The sequence below is a fragment of the Curcuma longa genome, chromosome 20 (genome assembly GCF_044706935.1).
Source record: "Curcuma longa cultivar G26 ecotype Majalengka, Jawa Barat chromosome 20, ITB_CL_G26_1.1, whole genome shotgun sequence".
Classification (NCBI taxonomy): domain Eukaryota; kingdom Viridiplantae; phylum Streptophyta; class Magnoliopsida; order Zingiberales; family Zingiberaceae; genus Curcuma; species Curcuma longa.
The window spans coordinates 5,829,520-5,852,637 of record NC_133880.1 but is presented as its reverse complement, the minus strand read 5'-3'; the positions used below and the strand labels follow the sequence as shown (position 1 = coordinate 5,852,637).

General features: G+C 35.3%; 2 protein-coding genes and 1 long non-coding RNA gene across 6 annotated transcripts; all 3 read right to left on the bottom strand.

The window, feature by feature from the left end:
- Positions 1–5,207: 5,207 nt before the first annotated feature.
- On the bottom strand, positions 5,208–11,230 carry LOC141814050 (pre-mRNA-processing protein 40A-like). 4 transcript variants are annotated; one of them, XM_074702053.1, is made up of 9 exons: positions 11,123–11,230; positions 9,203–9,327; positions 7,825–7,895; positions 7,580–7,648; positions 7,167–7,493; positions 6,864–7,049; positions 6,673–6,749; positions 5,645–5,714; positions 5,208–5,464 (listed from the first exon to the last, which is right to left on the bottom strand). In XM_074702053.1, the coding sequence occupies exons 3-9, from the start codon at positions 7,855–7,857 to the stop codon at positions 5,411–5,413; spliced, it is 816 nt and encodes a 271-aa protein (XP_074558154.1). In that variant the 5' UTR covers positions 7,858–7,895; positions 9,203–9,327; positions 11,123–11,230; the 3' UTR covers positions 5,208–5,410. The 4 variants fall into 4 exon arrangements, with proteins under 4 accessions (XP_074558154.1, XP_074558153.1, XP_074558152.1 ...); XM_074702052.1 differs by having other exon boundaries at positions 5,208–5,714; positions 9,203–9,334; XM_074702051.1 differs by having other exon boundaries at positions 5,208–5,714.
- Positions 11,231–15,311: 4,081 nt separating this feature from the next.
- LOC141812942 (large ribosomal subunit protein uL30x-like) lies at positions 15,312–17,014 on the bottom strand. Its single transcript, XM_074700886.1, has 4 exons — positions 16,907–17,014; positions 16,582–16,664; positions 15,704–15,806; positions 15,312–15,527 (listed from the first exon to the last, which is right to left on the bottom strand). Exons 1-4 carry the CDS (start codon positions 17,012–17,014, stop codon positions 15,312–15,314), a joined length of 510 nt encoding a protein of 169 aa, XP_074556987.1.
- A 746-nt stretch (positions 17,015–17,760) lies between these two features.
- Positions 17,761–19,504, bottom strand: LOC141812828 (uncharacterized). Its single transcript, XR_012600353.1, has 4 exons — positions 19,284–19,504; positions 19,035–19,109; positions 18,528–18,656; positions 17,761–18,048 (listed from the first exon to the last, which is right to left on the bottom strand). It is a non-coding gene; the product is annotated as an uncharacterized LOC141812828 (long non-coding RNA).
- Positions 19,505–23,118: the final 3,614 nt, after the last annotated feature.

The window sequence follows — 23,118 nt, the reverse complement described above, 5'->3', positions numbered from 1 at the left end:
ATTCTTTTGGTCCTGGGATAAGGTAAGTAGTAATGGGAAACTCTTATCTTATTCTGTATATTTCTTTGAGTTTCTGATCCAATATGTTCTCATTGTGTTTCAGCCACAAGTTGAAGTTAGAAGCTTTCCCGCTGAACCAATTGGGCCGCTTATTTCCAATGTGGAAGGCACTTACATTATTGGAGGAGGATCATCAGGAAGTATTTATCTGTGGGAGGTAACTACTCACTTTTCTAATATTGATTTCCTTTGCAAGTTTGATTTTTGCTCTCTTTGAAAAATCACTTTGCTTACAATACTCAAGCTTGATTATTTTGATACTATTAATGCATGACTACTAAGTTTGTTTCATTCTTTCATCTTGATTTCTCTCAAGATGATGGCCATTTTGTCTGTCCATGACTACTATTAACGCATGACTACTATTAACGCATGACTACTACTATTAATGCATGACTACTATTAACGCAGCTTTGGATTTACCAAAGGGACGGAGACCTGAGGCGAAACGTGTAAGAACGACGCAGATTCAAGCGAATCCACTCCTACTGCTGGGAAGCTTCGAATGAATTGCAAACCCTATTTCGAATGAATTGCAAACCCTATTGTTGCTTTCTAATTTGCTCTGGGCCGCTTGATGAGTAGCGGTATGGGCTGGGCTGGGCTGCGCTGGGCTGGGCATGAATTGCGAACCCGTCTATCGTTTCACGAACCTTCGCTTCTAACCCATAAAACCTGACCCTGACCCTCCTCCGATCATAGCGATCCGTCATGGCTGGGCGATTCGTTCTTGCCGTTCTCTCTTCCATATGCGCTTCTACTTTCCTCGTCGTACCCCCTTCTCCTTCGCCACCCATCGCTGTTCCCACTCGTCATTGTTTAAGACTGCGTCGCCGTCGCCGCCCTCCTTCAGCTATGAGCACTGGTCAGACCGTAATTTCTGAATGGTCTATCTGCTCCCACTGGATCCTTCGCTCTCTCGCCAGGATATTATTGAGATTTGTATTAAAATACTAGCAAAAGTTATTGGAAGGTAAGTTTTTAGCTGTTTCTTTTCATTTTTTTTAGCAGCTAACTAACTGAATGGTGTTTTAGGGTTTAGGGTCCTTCGCTCTCTCGCCACTGTAACACCATTCAGTTAGTTAGCTGCTAAGAAAAATGAAAAGGAACAACTAAAAACTTACCTTCCAATAACTTTTGCTAGTATTTTAATACAAATCTCAGTAATATCCTGGCGAGAGAGCGAAGAATCCAGTGGGAGCAGATAGACCATCTAGAAATTACAGTCTGACCAGTGCAAATAGCTGAAGGAGGGCGGTGACGACGACGCAGTCTTAAAGCAATGACGAGTGGGAACGGCGATGGGTGGCGAAGGAGAAGGGGGTACGGCGAGGAAAGGAGAAGCGCGTAGGGAAGAGAGAACGGCAAGAACGAATCGCCCAGCCATGACGGATCGCTATGATCGGAGGAGGGTCAGGGTCAGGTTTTATGGGTTAGAAGCGAAGGTTCGCGAAACGATAGACGGGTTATATAATTTTTTTTTATTTGTATCCTCTGTTTCTTTGCATGTTCTACTGGTTTGTAGATGTCTTTTGGCACGTCTGGAGCAAAAAACAACTGCTCTATATGGTCATTATGAAGGCGAGGTTTCACTTTTCTCAAGGCAGGCAATCATTGCTATTTATTTTTATTTTGTCAAGGGCCTTCTTTTCAGTCTAATGCTTGAATTGGTGTAATATATAGGAGGGTTGATTTGTATAGAAGGCAGAAATCAACCATGACCTAATGTGTTTGTTTACAACCATTGAGATGTGAATATTTTGGCTCAGCCTGATTTCTTCTGTTTCTAGTGCATTTAGAATCTGATAATCTGATGTTTTGCTGCATTCTCTTAATTAAGTCACTACTCTTAGATATGATCGTTGCAAATCCAATGTGCCATAACTTTTTAATCTAATTAGTTTTAAGTTTATCCACAGGTGAATTATTTAATTTTTCTCAAGAGGTATGGTTTCCCTGGTTGTTTGTTTTCTGTACAATCTGTTTCATGAACCTATTATTGGTAGCAACTTTTGGAATGTATCTTGAACATCCATATTTGTGGTGGTGAGATTGTTTTAGCTATCATTAAATGCTGCAGTATTGTTCTACACTCTATTTTAACTGTTTTGCAATCCTTATTTCTTGATATCCTAATGTCCATTTTGGAATTTTAGACTATCGGCTCAAAATTTAATATTTTTTTTCTCATTCTTGTTGCTTATCTGAGCTACCTTACAGCTGATTGGATGTGCATGTATATATGCTATTACTGTTTCAGTCTGCCATGTGTTCCTTTATTATATCAGCCAGAAAATGAGTTTTTTGAAATTTCTCTGCTTATCAAATGGTGTAGCTTTGGAGTCACAATTACAAAGTTTCAATTAAGTAGCAACTGCCTTTTACATAGGCTTTTAGACTTAGTTAATAGCTATCCTTGTTTTATTGTTCTTTTGGATTCAATTTCAGAGTCTTTGATTTATATCCTTCTTTATTATTCAGGTTGCTGTTGTAATTAGTTTGTTATAATGTTTAGTTGTCTTTCATTTTCTGGTGTACATTAGGGTAGCTTTGTCTTGTTAACTTGAAGTTTTGGAATTTCAAGTGACTTGCCCAGCTGTAGAAACCTTGTAGGTTCAACTATCACACTTTTGGGGAATCTTATCTTAGCAATAAATAACCAACGGGCTTCCTTTGGGTATACTTTTCTAAATGGAAATCCTTGATATAGATAATCTACTTGGCATTATCAATTTTCACATTATCAATTTTCTGTTATGCCCTGTATATTTTTTCTGCATGTTCATGTCAAGGCTGCAGTAGTATATTCTAGGTGTTGGCTAATAGCCAAACCTGATACTTTATTCTTGAATATGTACCGAACTGATTGGATGCCATGTCTTTCTTTGGAGATATACTTCCACATTCATGTTCTACAATCCTGACAGAGCTATTGCAAACTCGTGATTCATAGTATGAAAGTAGTGGCAAAAGGCAATATTTTTGTGTATGATAACATGCTCTTATGTTTCTGCTAACAAGACACCATGTTTCCATTTTTTACGGTGATTTTCATAAAGGCAGTGTCTTCATTATTTCTTGATACAATTTGCAACGAATATCTCATTGTCCATAATGACAACAGTGAGTGCATTTTCCTTTTCGTGTTAACATGTTAACTCATATCATTTTTCCTTACTCTGAATGTAGTATTTCTTTCTCACTCTTTAGTCTTTGTTACATCTAACTCTATTAAAAAAAATATAAACATTGCTGATGTGCCCTGCTGCTGTAGCATGGTATTTATTATGCGCGAAACTAACTGGCCTATTTGCCCAATAAATGATAATATGCATGCCAGCTTGGTTGTGTCTTATCTTCTACAGAGCAACATTTTTTCTCTTCACTATTTTATGTTTAAACTCAAACCATTTTGTCGGTAATAGACTAGGTACATATCACTTTTTGCATGGAGCAATTTGCTTTTGAATAAAATAAAAAGACTATTGGTAATGTTTAAGGTCTTCATCTGATGCCAGTTGCAGTGCTTGATTGGAGAAAGATGCTTTTGATGTCGAACTGTGCCAACAGGCATTATGGATCAATCATGTCAAGCTGATCTGCTACCTTTCTTCCTCTTTTCCTTCTTACTTGTTGTGCCTCTTCCACTTTTTCGTGCCAGACATCCAAACTATTCCACAGTAGAATAGGAACACCAGTTGTTGTTGCAATTTCCCTTCTGCTACTATTTGAAGGCAGCAATGCTATCCTGTCACCTTTACAATGGATCAAGTACCATAAATCCGCATCATCGGCAACAAAGGGAAGCATGTAGAGAATGACCTCCGCACATCCATACATATCAAACTATTCTATTCTATAGCTTCACCTGATCTTGGGTTCATGTCTGCAGCCAGAGAGGCCTTCTAAAGCGGCATGACTAGGTGCTAGCCTCACCCTATGACAAAAATATTGCCTTTTGCCACTACTTTCATACTATGAATCACGAGTTTGCAATAGCTCTGTCAGGATTGTAGAACATGAATGTGGAAGTATATCTCCACAGAAAGACATGGCATCCAATCAGTTCGGTACATATTCAAGAATAAAGTATCAGGTTTGGCTATTAGCCAACACCTAGAATATACTACTGCAGCCTTGACATGAACATGCAGAAAAAATATACGGGGCATAACAGAAAATTGATAATGTGAAAATTGATAATGCCAAGTAGATTATCTATATCAAGGATTTCCATTTAGAAAAGTATACCCAAAGGAAGCCCGTTGGTTATTTATTGCTAAGATAAGATTCCCCAAAAGTGTTGATAGTTGAACCTACAAGGTTTCTACAGCTGGGCAAGTCACTTGAAATTCCAAAACTTCAAGTTAACAAGACAAAGCTACCCTAATGTACACCAGAAAATGAAAGACAACTAAACATTATAACAAACTAATTACAACAGCAACCTGAATAATAAAGAAGGATATAAATCAAAGACTCTGAAATTGAATCCAAAAGAACAATAAAACAAGGATAGCTATTAACTAAGTCTAAAAGCCTATGTAAAAGGCAGTTGCTACTTAATTGAAACTTTGTAATTGTGACTCCAAAGCTACACCATTTGATAAGCAGAGAAATTTCAGAAAACTCATTTTCTGGCTGATATAATAAAGGAACACATGGCAGACTGAAACAGTAATAGCATGTATACATGCACATCCAATCAGCAGCAAGGTAGCTCAGATAAGCAACAAGAATGAGAAAAAAAATATTAAATTTTGAGCCGATAGTCTAAAATTCCAAAATGGACATTAGGATATCAAGAAATAAGGATTGCAAAACAGTTAAAATAGAGTGTAGAACAATACTGCAGCATTTAATGATAGCTAAAACAATCTCACCACCACAAATATGGATGTTCAAAATACATTCCAAAAGTTGCTACCAATAATAGGTTCATGAAACAGATTGTACAGAAAACAAACAACCAGGGAAACCATACCTCTTGAGAAAAATTAAATAATTCACCTGTGGATAAACTTAAAACTAATTAGATTACAAAGTTATGGCACATTGGATTTGCAACGATCATATCTAAGAGTAGTGACTTAATTAAGAGAATGCAGCAAAACATCAGATTATCAGATTCTAAATGCACTAGAAACAGAAGAAATCAGGCTGAGCCAAAATATTCACATCTCAATGGTTGTAAACAAACACATTAGGTCATGGTTGATTTCTGCCTTCTATACAAATCAACCCTCCTATATATTACACCAATTCAAGCATTAGACTGAAAAGAAGGCCCTTGACAAAATAAAAATAAATAGCAATGATTGCCTGCCTTGAGAAAAGTGAAACCTCGCCTTCATAATGACCATATAGAGCAGTTGTTTTTTGCTCCAGACGTGCCAAAAGACATCTACAAACCAGTAGAACATGCAAAGAAACAGAGGATACAAATAAAAAAAAAATTATATAACACTGTTGTTACAAATGTCAAGATTCATGAAAGGAACTGTAGTGAAAACCAACCACTGGCATAATACATATGAAAATTCTTCACAAATACTACAAAGTGACATTTATTCAATCGACTCACCTCAACAGCCGTCATTAATTCAAGTGGCTTCTCCCAGACAGATTGTTTGGTCTTCTTATTGTAATAATACCTAAACAACCAGTTTGTAGAAAATTAGAACCAAAAAAAAATATTAAAGCCCAGCAGATAAGGTGAATCGATTTTAGCAACACTGAAGAGCTAGTTAAAGGTCCAAGAAGGCTAAAAATCTCCATCCTTCAAAATGCATTTTTAAATTAGAATCCATAACAGATTTAGGAACTCACACCTAAAACATGCAATACCTATACAAGGACATAGTTCCAGGTCAATATCTTAAAAAAAGTTCCCTCATCAGAGTACATCAATAAACAAGAAAAAGACTTTCAACTTCTAACTAGGACTGATAAGGAGAATCTCAAAGCCTTGTATAAGAATCAAGAAATCTCCATCACCTGAGGCACCTTTTGAGAGAAGGTGAATGGTAAGATTCATACCCACAAAATTAGCAATAACTTGACAAGCCCCTATGTCTGAGTCAAGACATGCCCCTATCACCAACTAATATGCAACCATATGGATAAATATGATAAAAGCAAATAGCACTAACATAATTATCGACGGTAAATTTCAATATGGCCCACAACTGCAGTGACTTGAGTAACATCAACCCATCTAAGAAGCTCAAACTGTATTAAAAAAAATCCAATCTATAAAATTAAAAGCAACTCTGCCTCAAGATCAAGGTAGACTAAGTTTGATAGTTTGACTGAATAAAAAATGAAAACAAAAGATGTCAGACATTGTAAGAATAGGGTCATCACAAGCAAGTAATGAAGATACTATTATAGGATGTAAGGTAAAAACTTGAACACATAACCTCCAAATGTTAATCCTTTGACTGATTAACCACCTATCCAAAAGCATAAGCTAAGAAAGTTCTCAAATTATGGATCTGTGGCTTGTAACATTTGGTGACTAACATCACCTATTAGATCATTAGTGGATACTGACAGATCTTCAATGCAGAGATGCCAATGTAAACAATTACAAAACTATTCACTACATACCTTCTACCATCTGGAGATGTGTGTTCATGCCAATCTGAAGAATTATGGTCGTTAGAGCTAGGTTGCAAACTTTGTGCCTACATTTTCAAGGGAAAAAAGACCAAGGTAAAGAATGGTATTTGTTGCCTAATTAAGCAAAGAAGAGAGTAATAGTTTATCATCTATGCAAAAAAAGCATAGAAATTTCTCACTTGAGGTGCTACAACAGCAGCTGAAGGTTGCTGTACAGTCTGAACAATAGGCGTAACAGGAGTAATGCTGACAGGCCCAGGCCAGGCTTGTGGTACAGAAGGGGCAGGAATTTGCATCTGTGATGCAGGTTGATACTGTGATGATGCAATGGCATTGTTTGGGGCCTGGCCATAAGATGTCACAAACTGCAATAATCCAACATCAGAATATTAAAACATAAACAACAGATTAGTGAAACTCAATCAAGATTGAAAATAGGCAGCAAATATTTATAGCTTATGTCAACAACATAAAGAAACTACCGTATAGGATGAAGAGTGATGCATTCCCATATTAGGAAAACTAGGTAAATTGGATGGCACTTGAGCATTTGGTTGTGATGGTAGTAGTCCAGATGTGATAGGTCGACTCGCTTGAAAATATGGCAATGGAATCGCTTGTGATGATGGTGGCACTTGACCTGGCTGGCCTGACATTGGAGGCAAATACAGTGTTGATTGAGGAAAATGAGACATTTGAGTTTGACCATTCGGTATGGCAACATTTGGTCCAGGCATTCCTTGTCCAACAGGCCGGAATTGCTGAGAAGGGACAAATTGATTTGTCTGTGGAGGAACTAGTGGTGTAAACTGCATTATTCACAAAATACTAAGTCAATAAATAAAATAATAATTCAAATGAAGCAATAGAGTAAATGCAAGCAACAAGCATTTACCTGCATAGGCATAGGGGGAGCAAAGTTTTGAGGTGGGCCAGCAGACCCCAGAACTGCAGGCCTAGGAGGCTTTGGAAACCAAATATAGTGTATTACTTCCATGAAACAATCACATAAAGAAATAGAAACTAGATGAAATGAATAATTTCACTCACAGAAGACAATACCACAGCTACAAAGCATACAAAAGAGGCAATGTATAAGAGTAATATAAGTGAGCAAATCATTTATGGCGAAGCACCTACCAGAGTCCCAGAGGCTTGTGGGTTGCTGGCCATTCTCCAGGATGATTTAAGTGGAAATGAGGAATGAACAGCTGCAAATCCAAATCAGCACAGAATATGAATTTCCATAGTTAAAATGATCTGAAAAACAAAAATAACTTGGAAGATTGATGCAAATTTTAATGCCAAAATATCATTATTGTTTTGGATTTAATGCAACTTTGATTCAGTTAGATTTCTGTAATTTGGTTTTAGAGAGTACTAGTTTCTCAGGGAAAGCCATTACTTAGCAAAAGAGAGGGAATGTCTTTCCTTCACTAGAATAAAAATTTAAGCTACTCTGCAGGATCCTTTGTGAAAATTTCAAGCACAACTCCGATCCAGCTAGAATTGCGAAGATTTCAGAGGCATTAATTTTTGAGAAGTCAATCTACCCATGCCTACTATCCCTCTAAGCATCTATACGAAAAGCTAGCAAAAAGCCCGTGGGAAACTCTGATAGTAGTATAATTGTATGGTTTGGTAATCATTTGTGTAAATTTCTTTAATCACCGTGAAGTTTCTCATGGAAAGCCATTTCTAGCAAAAGAGAGGGAATGGCTTTCCTTAAGTCAAATAAAAACTTAAACTACTTGGTAGAGCACTTTCCAAATATGCAAAGGATTTCACACACATCAACTCCAATCCAGTTAGGATCTCGAAGATTTCAGAGGTGTCATTTTTTGGGAATTCAACCTACCTATGCCTACTATAACGCATTTACAGGGCAAAGCTAACAAAATAAAAAACAGCAGGAGACTATGATAAAAGTATTGTTGTAGGGTTTGTAGTCATTCATGTAAGTTGTTATATCAGCGTGAACTTTCATCGACTGTCTCATCTTCTTTTGCTTCTACATTGTATGTCTTCATTACATTATTTTGATCATCTTCAAGCCATAGTATACCAAAATTTTGGGAGGTACCTGGTGAAATCTTTGAGACTTCATAGCAAAAAATCCTAATAAAAACGAATATAGCAACAAGCCATAGTATACCAAAATTTTATGAATGGATATAAAGACTTCTTCATGCTATTGAGCTTTACACAATGCAAACTTCTTTGTCAAGCTAAAGCCACACAAATATATCTTTGGGCTTTCCGAAATCCCATTCTTAGGTCTAGTTTCTTCATAATGTCATCCGTTGTCATTTAACATTGCTTGTTAGTAAATGATGCTGGACACCCATAGCGGTGAAAATGACAAACCAATTGCCGAGCCTATGCATGATTGAGAAACTATTGACAAAAAACATATCATCCTCAATTGTTCTCTCATTGGCTTTCCTCTTGTCTGAAACAACAAATATTGCCAAAATTCAGAAAACTAGTATGCAACAAAAAAATATAGCCAAATAACCTTGAGCTTCTTATGCTTAGTGTCTTTCCATTATACCAAAATGAAAGGACCACCTCAAACCAAATCTCTATTAGTTGTTACGATGGGATTTTCCTTCAAATGCCTTTGGCCAAATGTTTTATCTCCTGCAACCTCATGCAAAAAGAAAATGGAAACAACAAGCAACAAATGTAAAACTTTTGCAACACCATAGATACATTAGCACGGTAATAAAAATTTTATTATTAGTATTCTTGAATTCATTGCATAGCTAAGAACATCAAACAAATTACCAATCCAACTGATATAGCATGGCAGAAGGATAGAGATATAATCCTCGCCTAAAGGAAACTTCTAATACCAATTGACACAGCACAACTGAAGAAATAGAGATATGATCCTCACTTAGAAGAAAGTTACTGATTCTCACCCAAAGAAAAGGAAATTGAAAATTTTATTTGCTCAAAACTTGTCTATTACATGGGAACCTAATCCATTTTATAGTTTGATGACACGACCTATTTTTTATGAAACAACAAATTTTGCTAACAATATCTTAAATTTCTAATAAAACCTAACAGATTTTTAAAAAAAACTAAACAACTTTTTTTTAATTCCATCTAATTATAAAAATTAACGACTTAGATAACTCTTAATAAAATTAAATTCTTAACTATGTTAATGATACAAACAAGAAACCATATTGCCATCAAAAAGACAATAATAGAAGAAATAAACCAACCATTGTTGGATTTGGCTAAAAGGCGTCTTTGCTTCACAACTATTCCACCTTCCCACATGACCAAGCAAAAACACATTGAAATCAAAAAAGAAACAATTTAAGAAATAAATGAACAACTATTTGACTCAACTAAAAAGGCACCTCGGCTTTACAACCACTCCACCTTCCCACTTAACGGAGTTAAAACTCTTCGATAGAGGAGAATAACATAGTCAAAAATCTAATTTTATTAAAAGTTATCTAAGTCATTAAATTTTATATTTAGTCGGAACTTTTGAAAAAGTTGTTTAGTTTTTTTAAAAAAGTTTGTGAGGTTTTATTGGAAAATTAGGGTTTTGTTAGAAAAAATTGTTATTTTATAAATAATAAGTCACGTCATCAAACTATACAAGGGGTTAGGATCCCATGTAATAAACAAATTTGGAGTTAATAAAGCTTCTAATTTCCTTTTTTTTAAAAAAAAAACTAAACAATTTTTTTTAAATATCCAACTAATTATAAAAATTAATAACTTAGATAACTTTTAATAAAATTAAATTCTTGAGTGTGTTATTCTCCTCACTTGACTCCATCAAATGGGAAGATGGAGAAGTTGTGAAGCCAAAGCGGCGTTTTAGTTGAGTCAAACAGTCGTTGATTTATTTCTTCAATCATTTCCTTTTTTATTTCAATGTGTTTTCTTGCTTAGTCAAGTGGGAAGGTAGCAGAATAGTTGTGAAGAGAAAGTGCCTTTTTAGCCGAATCAGGCAATTGTTGGTTTATTTCTTCAATTATTGTCTTTTTTAGGTCAATATGGTTCTTTGTTTGCATTACCAACATTCTTTGCCAGATAAATAAGTCATCATACTCCATCCTAACACAGTCGCAAAGGGAAGAATTTAAAAACATTACTTGATCAATCATGTCGACTAAGTGAAAGATTACACCTTTTAAGAATACAAGTCTCCTTCCTAAAAAAATCCACCTGTTACGCTTTGCTACTGTGAAGCAGAAAACGAGACATTTCACACGAAACAAAGATCGATTAGGAAAAAGCAGAAAACGCACACAAAATGGGTAGAAGAAACCACAGCGACTGCAGTCTCATATGACAGAATATGATTTTCGTCGCCGCTAGATAAACCTCAGCGAATGGATGTAGGGTTCCAGAGATCAAACAAACCCACACGAAAAGGGGATAGAAATGGAGGAAAATGTACCAGTTCCCGGGAAGTCGAGGGGGCGGAGCCGGCGGCAACCGAGGAACTTGATTCCGTCTCCGATTCGCCCACGCCGTCGGATGGAAGGAGGATGAGAAAAGAGGGTTCGCGGAGTTAGGTTTGTGCGAGAGACGAAGTCTATTGAGATTCCAATCAATTCTGATCGACGGGCCCAATAGTGATAATTTGGGCCGGACCATAAACTCGATCTGGATTATATTAATTATGTATTAATTGTGCCATAATAATGTATTATGTTGTGGTTATTTCAATATAAAACTATTTAAAATATTTAAATTAAACTAATTTTTATAATATTCTGAATAATCAAAATGTGTATATTTTATCATTCTTGTCTCAAAATTAAACCCAACTAACATTTTGGTTTGATTTTCAAAAAGGTAGTTTTCAAAATGGCCCTAACATTTATTAGTTTTTTTTAAATGCTACCTGAGCTTTGATTAATATCAAAAATATCCTTCAATATTTCTAGTTACTTGTCAAAGTATTCCCTGTCGAAGGTTAAAGTATCTTCGTCTATCCTTGTCAAATTACCACCTAAAGTATTTATTTATTACTGACAATGACATGTGATTAAAATTGAGGGCCCTTTGATATTAATTAGAATATTTAAAAAGTAATAAAATTTGAAATTTAGGGATAAAAGGGTTACATTTCATCATTTATAAAAATTTTAAAAAATATATTTAAATTTGTTACTAAAATGTGACTTAAATTTTTTTCCTTTTTCTAGTGCCCTATTTACTCGTCCATGAAGGATTATGTGTATTGTAGTTGGAGCAACTTTTATTTTGCATCCAAAAATGAATAAGAAAAACACACAATGGATTAAAAATAATAAATTGGATAGCATGATTCTCCCCGCCTAAGGTAAGGTGTTCTAGACGAAAATGTTTGAAAATAATAAGTTGGATCAATTTTCGTTAGTTATCTCATTCATCTTCCAATTAATTTTGAAAATAGATAGTCTTTCCTTCTAATTCACTTATTAAATAAATTCAAAATATAACTTATACATATTCAATTCAAAGTCAACCTTTATTTGTCTCTATTAAAATTTAAATTTTAATACCAACATTGTCATGCATTTATTTCACTCGCAAGGTCATCACTTAGTAGAATTGCCACAGTAAATAACGGTCAAATTATGATAAAATCGTATGATTATACCCTCAACGTATGACCTTTTGCCACAGAAAAGAACTCACACTCTAACTCTACACTTTCAACCGTTAATGATCTAACTTAGATTCCTACCCCTATTAATTTCCAAAAGGCACCACTGCTCCCTTGCCTAAAGAGATCTAGCAACATCATTATGTATTCATATGTCGATTTTTGGGAAATAAAATTCTACTGGGTCATCGTCACCTTCTCTGCTAAATATAATCATATCTTATATTGATTTGTTGTGTCCTATTAAGTAGGACATAAAGACATTAAGATAACATAAAAAATATATTAATTAGTTATAATTTTAGAGGTTGAGAGTAATTATTTGTCCACATGGTTGATGGACCTAGATTAAAAATAATAATTTTGTATTTTTTTGCAAAAGGTGGAATCCGTCACCTTAGTGGTCCCACACGATCGGCCCCACGACCCTCTGTGAAATAATTTTGTATTCTAAAGTTAGGTGTGATAGAGTAGTGTACATCATTAAAAAAAAAAAAAAAGAAGACCGTGATAGAAAGATATCTGGGCATGATCAAATAAGGATATCCTACCTTGATTTTGATTGTGCTATTCTTGGTGGATGCTTTCTTTATCTATTCGACGGTAAAGATCTATCAAAGAGAACAGTGAGACATGTAGGGGTATTTGGTTTGATGTTTTTCTATTTTCATTTTTTTATTTTTAGAAAATGTTGTATATTTTGTATTTTCTAATCTAATTTTTTAGTAAATGAAAAGTCATTTTCTAAGAAAATAGAAAATAATAAAAAATTATTTTCTATTTAGAGAATGAAAACAGTGGAAAATAAGAAAACGCGGGATGGAAAATAAAAAAAACGCGGGGTGGTTAAATTTTCTAGTTAATATTTTTTTTTTTTTTTACTATTATGCATATTTTGTTATATCTCTTTTTTTATCCTATTTATTTAACATGCATTTATTTATCAAATAAATTATTAAAATTAGTGAATTTTCAAGATGGGGTGATCCTGGATTTCCCTGGACCCAACTTTGTTATCGTCAATAATTTTGCTTTTGGTGCAGTGGCACGCTACATACCAGTTCACAGAGATGGAGTGTGTGTTCATTCCATGCTTTCAAATTTTAATGCATTGTAGTTTTGCCACAAAAAATAGAGAACATAAATACTTGTTATTAATTGAGTGCATTATAATGTATAAAATAGGGTATATTTTTCGCCTTAGCATCAGATGTATATATTTTTCTCCTCAGCATTAGGTGCTTGAGTTTGTGCAATATGGGAGCGTACAATATTCTTGAAGAATTATTTTGTTTATAAATAAAAAATTAGTTTATTTATAATTTTTCATATTAACAAAGCAAACGTATTTTCCAATTTTCTTTTTTAGAAAAATCGAAAACAGTGTATCATATCAAACACATTTTCTGTTTTCTAAAAATTAGATCAGAAAATAGAAAAACAAAAATAGAAAAACAAAATAGAAAATGAAAAATAGAAAGAAAAAAAAATTCTAAACCAAAAACCCCTGTAATTTTCTATGATGTAAGAACAAACAAATGACACATATATTCAGACATAAGCTTCGAAAATGTAATTTCAAATTCTCTTGATTAAAAAATTAAGATATTTAATTTATTAGAGTTAATATTTTTATTTGATTTTATATTCAATATACACTTGATCAAGTGAATTATTGATTGAGATTTATTTTTTAAAAATTATTAGTTATTCAGCAATATCATATTATTTTTAAAAAAATGTATAATATGATGATATTTAAAAAAAAATGTATAATAGGATGATAATCTTTATTATATAGATAGAGAAAGATATATTTTTAATAAATAAAAAAAATTAAAATATGAAAATTAGAAAAGAATAATTATAAAATAATTATTTTCTGACACTTTATAATTATAATTATAAGATTTTATAAATTTTTTATCTGAAGTAATTTTTTTCATTCATATTTAATGAAACTGAATACGAGAACAAAAACAAGATAACATGATTCTCCTCGCGTAAGGTGTTCTAGACTAAAAATGTTGGATTTTAAATCAGCACACGGATCAATTTTGATCAGTGATTTCATTCACCTGACGTAGAATAGTCAATTCAATCCCATATTAGTTGAATGCTTGATGATACATAAAACAAAAAAAAAAATCTTATTATTTGTAACGAAAATATGATAATTCAGGTTCTGTGGATAACATGTTACTAAGTTGTATGCTAACCATTTCAAAAATAAAATCTTGTTACTTGTAATGAAAACTATGATTTCATTGTTCTCTGTTGCATATATTTCTAACATGATCAGACTAAACTCTGAAACTGTCAGATAAACATTGCTTTACCTTTTTTTTTTTTTTTTCATTTGTACAGGTAAATGAAGAATCAAGAAACTGCTGATAACATAAAATTCAATGAAGGATTCTCAGGCTCCTGCAAAAGCTCTTGACCATAGACATGGACAGAATCTTTGTGCAGATCAAAGTAGCAGCAATGGCAATCACAACGAAGCTTATGTTTCCTCGAGAGAATTGTCTGATATGTATAAACTTGATGTATAAGGTTTGTCACTTATATACACATTTTCTAATAATTCTAGCAGAGTTTCAACCATATACTGAAACATCCATCTCTACTTAATACCAAAAAACACTCAAATCAGCACTGATCATGGCAAAGAATCCAACCTCAAGAAGACACAAGCCAGCCAAGCGCAAGGAACACTCCACTTAAAGTCAAAAGGCAACCAATCATAGCAAAATTGGATAGTTCAATGAACACAAGCTAGACGAGAGCATGGATCCTACCTCAAGATCACCAATTTAGCACAACAAGCATCTCGACATAAAAAATTTCAAAGTAGCATAAATCATAAATAATGCAAAGTAAAACCATCCAGAGTTTTGAGAGAACAATATCACCAACACAAAATTCAAAATAACAAGTAGAACAAACCTTTCCTGATGTCACTGAAAAAGATCTAAATGACAAGAAAGATCTAGTTCATCCTTCTGATGAGTTCATTGATGTAATCCTCACGGTTTCCAGAATCGCCTCCTTCAACATAGTGGTTCCTCTTCTTCTTCAGGCCGCCCAAGGGTGCCTTCAACTTGAAAGGCCACAAGAAGTTGTTGGACTGCCTGAAGTGCGGTCCGACAGTCATGATCTCATGGACAAGATCTTCAATGCATAAGATGCTACATTTCCCCAAGCCCTACAAGCAAAGAATCTCCATCATTATCAACATCTGTCCATCGTTTGGACACTATGAAAGACTATAACACTAGTAATACTTAAATATCTTAAATCATATCAGTTACAGTAACTGAAATAAGAAACTAAGTCAGAAAACATGAAACAATCTTAGATTATCATTATCGGATGACATACCCGCTCGATCACTGAATTGTCTGTCAAAGGAATTCTCTGCTTGTTCAGCTTCCCATACCCTCTCTTGTAGATCAACTCCCTCACACTCTTCAAATTGGGATACCTAAACCATTAAAATTGGTTAGGAAACCCTAATTGGAACCCTAGTTATTAATTATCATCATTGCACTCAAAAGCAAGGACTTGAATTATCAGCCATATAGAAAACCTAGCTAGATACAGCCATGAAACAAATGGAGAGGTAGATGAAACAGTGAAGAAGCCAGCATTTATATTATTTGATTTATATATGTAACCTCCTCCTAATTAAGGCCATTTCCCCTGGCTCCTCATGAGATGGAGCGGGTTTGATAAATAAAACAAGTAGAGTTGATGATCATGGCATTATGCAGGCCTTGAAGACACAAAACTAACTGGAAAAAAAAAACTGAACAGAAAAAAAACTTCTTCCTCTTTGCACCTGCAATTAGGGTTGCCTGCTGCTGCCAGTTCATGGTGTATTGTTTAGTTCAGCAAGGTCAATCACACTAAACTGTATAATGCTGCTGGATGTTGTCAATGTCTAGTCCTTTGAGCTTGAACACTGATTCGACATGTCCCTTGAGAGTATTCAGCTCGCGAAGCCTGCAAAAGATTATGATTTTAGATGCTTCAACATTTCCAATCTTTTGCTGTATCTACAATGAGCCTAAACATTTGCGTTCATTTCCATCATATTTATTTCAATTTGTATAGTTGGAGAAATTTAACCGTTTGTCTTCTGAATATTTCAGAGCAGTTACTGTCTTTTTTTTCTCGTCTTTTATATATATATAAATCGCTCAAAGTACATAGAACTAAAATAAATCACAGAGGCGTCAATCCACAGGATCGCTCACCGGAACCCATTGCTTCCGACCAACAATCGACGACAAACAGTGATTATTCCGCGCAGCTTTGGATTTACCGAAGGGACGGAGACCTGAAGCGAAACGTGTAAGAACGACGCAGATTCAAGCGAATCCACTCCTACCGCTGGGAAGCTTCGAATGAATTGCAAACCCTATTTCGAATGAATTGCAAACCCTATTGTTGCTTTCTAATTTGCTCTGGGCCGCTTGATGAGTAGCGGTATGGGCTGGGCTGGGCTGCGCTGGGCTGGGCATGAATTGCGAACCCGTCTATCGTTTCGCGAACCTTCGCTTCTAACCCATAAAACCTTACCCTGACCCTCCTCCGATCATAGCGATTCGTCATGGCTGGGCGATTCGTTCTCTCTTGCCTACGCGCTTCTCCTTTCCTCGCCGTACCCCCTTCTCCTTCGCCACCCATCGCCGTTCCCCCTCGTCATTGCTTTAAGACTGCGTCGCCGTCGCCGCCCTCCTTCAGCTATGAGCACTGGTCAGACCGTAATTTCTGGATGGTCTATCTGCTCCCACTGGATCCTTCGCTCTCTCGCCAGGATATTACTGAGATTTGTATTAAAATACTAGCAAAAGTTATTGGAAGGTAAGTTTTTAGTTGTTTCTTTTCATTTTTCTTAGCAGCTAACTAACTGAATGGTATTACAGTGAACACTACAAAAAAAACATCGATTAGCGACCGAATTATCGGTCGCTAAATTCAATTAGCGACCGATTCAAAAAATCGCAAAAATTTTCGTCGTAATTGGATTTAGCGACCGATTTCAAATTCGGTCGCTAATTAGTGACGGAATCTGAATTCGGTCGCTAATTTTAGCGACGGAATTTAAAATCGGTCGCTAATTTTAGCGACGGAATCTGAGATCGGTCGCTAAATTTAGCGACGGAATCTGAAATCGGTCGCTAATTTTAGCAACGAAATCTGAATTCGGTCGCTAATCTTAGCGACGGAATTTGAAATCGGTCGCTAAATTTATAAATTTACAGCATATTTTATAGTGAAATTTAGCGACCGAATATGGATTCGGTCGCTAAATTTCATCATTAAAAAAAATTTATCAAAATTCCATAATTAACATACAATCATTATTAAAATTTTTACTCATACAATCTATATTTACATTCCACATTTAAATTTTATATCACACATTTATCTAAATGATAAAAAAATTAATTTTTTTATTAAAAGATAAACTTGTTCGTACAGGAATAATTTTTACAATAAAAGATCAAACAGAAAATAATAATGAATGACACATCTCCGACCAGATCTCGTGCTCGCAGTAGTTCTCTATAACAGTCTCGCCAACGCAAAGATAGAGAAGAATTGAAACTTCCACCTTACGAAATTCTGATCGCTGACTCAGCTTCCACCCTGCTCAACCATTCTGATGTTACACTGTAGCTTCCACCTTACGATATTCATTACAGGAAGGAAAAGATCTGTGAGAACATAACATGTCAGGATTTCAGTATCCTTGGAAGCAGAATACAAAATGAATATGATGAGAATACTAGATGATTGAAATTTAGGTATATGAAAAAAATACTTAAAAACAATCAATGAACTAGTTTGCCATGCTTCATGCAAGTTTCTTAATATTGAAGTGATTTAACACTTTCTTATGAGGATATCTAATCCTCATCAATCTAGTTTCTCCAATTTGAGGGCATTTTGTGTTAAGCAGAAACTTCTATGCTCTTCGAATAGTAACAGTATGAATCTAGATACACATTCTATTTTCAAGAAAAGTACTTGAATTCTGTAGATGATAATTGTAAATCATACCATTTTCTTACTGGAGAGTTATGATATACAAGTTCAACACACAAAAATAAGAAATTTTCATTTCAAATCAAATCTTTTATTTTGATATGATGATCTAGATAGAATTGGAAATCTAAAATGAATCAGGACTTACAGCCAAAACTAGAAAAGGAATCACTTCCATGATGATGAGTGTTGACTTAACTCCAATGGCACTATAGAAACCAATTGATCCAAGAACAGAGAGCAAGACCAGGACTACACCAGATAGGCCAAGAAGCACCTAAAGGGAAAGTATATCAAACGAGCATGAACAAATGAGTATAATAGAATTCAAACTAGCAATTAAAGATAATAGAAAAAAAGCAAAAAAAAAAGATATATGCCATTCTCATGCTATTTGCCATCATGTATTAAATTTAAAAGTTTTGGTAAGATTGCATGTCTATGATTAGACTACAAACAATGAAATTACTACAAAGGTGACAAACAAAAGCTAACATTTCTTAGAAATATGGAAAGTAATTAGATAGTAAATAATCTAAAAAATTAATACAAAAGTCCATGTTTAAAATTTTGTACAAATCATGACTTTCAGGAAATGCCTTTGAAGCCATAGGACATACAAATGGGTAGAAACAAGAGTCGAGAATTATGATACCTTTGAAGAAACAAAAATGGAAGAAAACTGATGTTTCTCTCCCAACATCTCAGTTAATGAAGCAATCCCAAAAACCTGACAAATGCACAACACGTAATGAAACAGTGTAGTTAATACTACTGATCTTACTGTTCATTCCACCACATCCGGCGGCTGGCCATGCCACCACATCCGGCGGCCGGCCGCGCAAGAGGTCTACCACAGGGACGCGCCTAAGGGGACCAAGGGGAGAAAAAAATTAGGGTTTACCTAAGACACCGGAGAAGGAGATCCCGCCGGGAAAATGAAGCCGGAGAAGGAGATCCCGCCGGGAAAATGAAGCCGGAGAAGAAGGAGATCCCGCCGGGAAAATGAAGCCGGAGAAGGAGATCGACGCAGGAGAGGAGAGACGCAGCGGAGACGACGCAGCGGCGAGACGAACTTGAGAGGAGATCGGGACTTTAGGGTTCAATTCGGTCGCTAATTCTTAATAATGTCCTGTGGGCTTGTTTTTTAAGGGACGCTGTTAGATTTATCTGTTTACGGTGAGGTATGGATAGAGAAGGAAGAGGAATTAAAGGCGGAAAGAAATCTTGAGTGGAGTAAGGTGTGACGTCAGACAACTTAGTAAAAATTTAAATAGTTTTAAAAGTAATGATGAAAATAATTTTTAAACAAAAATCAATAATATTTTTTAAATTTAAGATTAAATCATTATAAATTATATTTGATAATCATTAAATTTTATTTAGCGACCGAACTCAAGTTCGGTCACTAATTCAGATAAAAAACCAAGGGAAAAAATCAGATTAATAATCTCTAATTAGCGACCGAAATCAATTTCAGTCGCTAATTAGCGACCGAATCCAATTTCGGTCGGCAATTAGCGACCGAACTCAATTTCAGTCGCTAATTAGCGACCGAATCCAATTTCGATCGCTAAATATTAACGACCGAATATAATTTCAGTCACTAAATGTTTTTCTTATCGTCCAATTGAAAAAAATACCAACCCAATTAAATTTCGGTCGTTGAAATAGCGACTGAATTTACATTTCGGTCGCTAAATAGCGACTGAATTTTAACTTCGGTCGTAAATTTGCGACCGAAAAAATTTCAGTCGCTAAATAGCGACCGAATAAATTCAGTCGCTAAATAGCGACTGAAATGCAAATTCAGTCGTTATTTTAACGACCGAAAAATATTCGGTCGCTAAATCCGTCGCTAATCATGGGTTTTTTTGTAGTGGAAGCCAAAGCCAACGAATGTATATATTCCGTGTATACGAAGTATAGATTTGGTTTTTGTTGTGGAATTTCTAAAGAAATCTCAAAAGAGACGATCGAATGTTTGCCAGAAGTTTGCGAGGTTTTTTATGATATGCTCACGATGATTAGCGTCTCAAAACAGGCGATCGAAAGTTTGCCAGAAGTTGACAAGGTTTTTCATGATTTTTCCATGAGAGGTGAGAGCAATTCTGGTTTGTTCTTACTCGTAGATTGATATTTTACTGTTACAAATTTGTTTATGTTATGTTGATGAGAGGCCATGTCCATACTTTCAAAACCGTCCATACTTTCGAAACCGACGCAATTTTGCTCGACGGTCGGACACCAGCCCTGCCTATCGAAGAGAGGTAACTCCGGCTTTTCTCAACGAGGAAATCCGCCAGCTTATCAAGAGGATAAGAGACAGTCCCAGTGACTATCAAGGAGGTGGATCCCCGCCCACTACTTTTCCTGGTGGCTACAAAGAAAAGCCTTAAGTTCAGTGTGTTTCCTGGTGGCTACAGAGAAGAAAAGAAAAATATGTTTAGGCAATCGTTACTGTCTGTTGAGAAAAATACACTAGTGAAATTGCGAATTTACTAAAAATTACCTATACTTTTCAGTTTCGCATATTTGTTCGAACAATTTGCAAATATTTCTCTGACACTCGGTGCCCCACACGCGAACAACCCGCCAAGTTATTATTATTATTATTGATTTTTTTTACTAATTTCTAGAAATACTCTCCAAATTTTAAAATTTTAACATACAATTCAGATAAAAAACCAAGGGAAAAATCAGATTAATAATCTCTAATTAGCGACCGAAATCAATTTCAGTCGCTAATTAGCGACCGAATCCAATTTCGGTCGGTAATTAGCGACCGAACTCAATTTCAGTCGCTAATTAGCGACCGAATCCAATTTCGGTCGTTAATATTTAGCCACCGAAATTTGGTTCGGTCGCTAATTAGCGACCGAACCAAATTTCGGTCGCTAAATATTAACGACTGAATATAATTTCAGTCGCTAAATGTTTTTCTTATCGTCCGATTGAAAAAAATACCAACCCAATTAAATTTCGGTCGCTGAAATAGCGACTGAATTTACATTTCGGTCGCTAAATAGCGACTGAATTTTAACTTCGGTCGTAAATTTGCGACCGAAAAAATTTCAGTCGCTAAATAGCGACCGAATAAATTCAGTCGCTAAATAGCGACTGAAATGCAAGCGACCGAACCAAATTTCGGTCGCAAAATATTAACGACCGAATATAATTTCAGTCACTAAATGTTTTTCTTATCGTCCGATTGAAAAAAATACCAACCCAATTAAATTTCGGTCGCTGAAATAGCGACTGAATTTACATTTCGGTCGCTAAATAGCGACTGAATTTTAACTTCGGTTGTAAATTTGCGACCGAAAAAATTTCAGTCGCTAAATAGCGACCGAATAAATTCAGTCGCTAAATAGCGACTGAAATGCAAATTCAGTCGTTATTTCAACGACAAAAAAATATTCGGTCGCTAAATCCGTCGCTAATCATGGGTTTTTTTGTAGTGGAAGCCAAAGCCAACGAATGTATATATTCCGTGTATACGAAGTATAGATTTGGTTTTTGTTGTGGAATTTCTAAAGAAATCTCAAAACAGACGATCGAATGTTTGCCAGAAGTTGACAAGGTTTTTCGTGATTTTTCCATGAGAGGTGAGAGCAATTCTGGTTTGTTCTTACTCGTAGATTGATATTTTACTGTTACAAATTTGTTTAGGTTATGTTGATGAGAGGCCATGTCCATACTTTCAAAACCGTCCACACTTTCGAAACCGACGCAATTTTGCTCGACGGTCGGACACCAGCCCTGCCTATCGAAGAGAGGTAACTCCGGCTTTTCTCAACGAGGAAATCCGCCAGCTTATCAAGAGGATAAGAGACAGTCCCAGTGACTATCAAGAAGGTGGATCCCCACCCACTACTTTTCCTGGTGGCTACAAAGAAAAGCCTTAAGTTCAGTGTGTTTCCTGGTGGCTACAGAGAAGAAAAGAAAAATATGTTTAGGCAATCGTTACTGTCTGTTGAGAAAAATACACTAGTGAAATTGCGAATTTACTAAAAATTACCTATGCTTTTCAGTTTCGCATATTTGTTCGAACAATTTGCTGATATTTCTCTGACACTCTGTGCCCCACACGCGAACAACCCGCCAAGTTATTATTATTATTATTGATTTTTTTACTAATTTCTAGAAATACTCTCCAAATTTTAAAATTTTAACATACAATTCAGATAAAAAACCAAGGGAAAAAATCAGATTAATAATCTCTAATTAGTGACCGAAATCAATTTCAGTCGCTAATTAGCGACCGAATCCAATTTTGGTCGGTAATTAGCGACCGAACTCAATTTCAGTCGCTAATTAGCGACCGAATCCAATTTCGATCGTTAATATTTAGCGACCGAAATTTGGTTCGGTCGCTAATTAGCGACCGAACCAAATTTCGGTCGCTAAATATTAACGACCGAATATAATTTCAGTCGCTAAATGATTTCTTATCGTCCGATTGAAAAAAATACCAACCCAATTAAATTTCGGTCGCTGAAATAGCGACTGAATTTATATTTCGGTCGCTAAATAGCGACTGAATTTTAACTTCGGTCGTAAATTTGCGACCGAAAAAATTTCAGTCGCTAAATAGCGACCGAATAAAAATGCAAATCAGTCGCTAAATAGCGACTGAAATGCAAGCGACCGAAAAGTTTGCCAGAAGTTGACAAGGTTTTTCATGATTTTTCCATGAGAGGTGAGAGCAATTCTGGTTTGTTCTTACTCGTAGATTG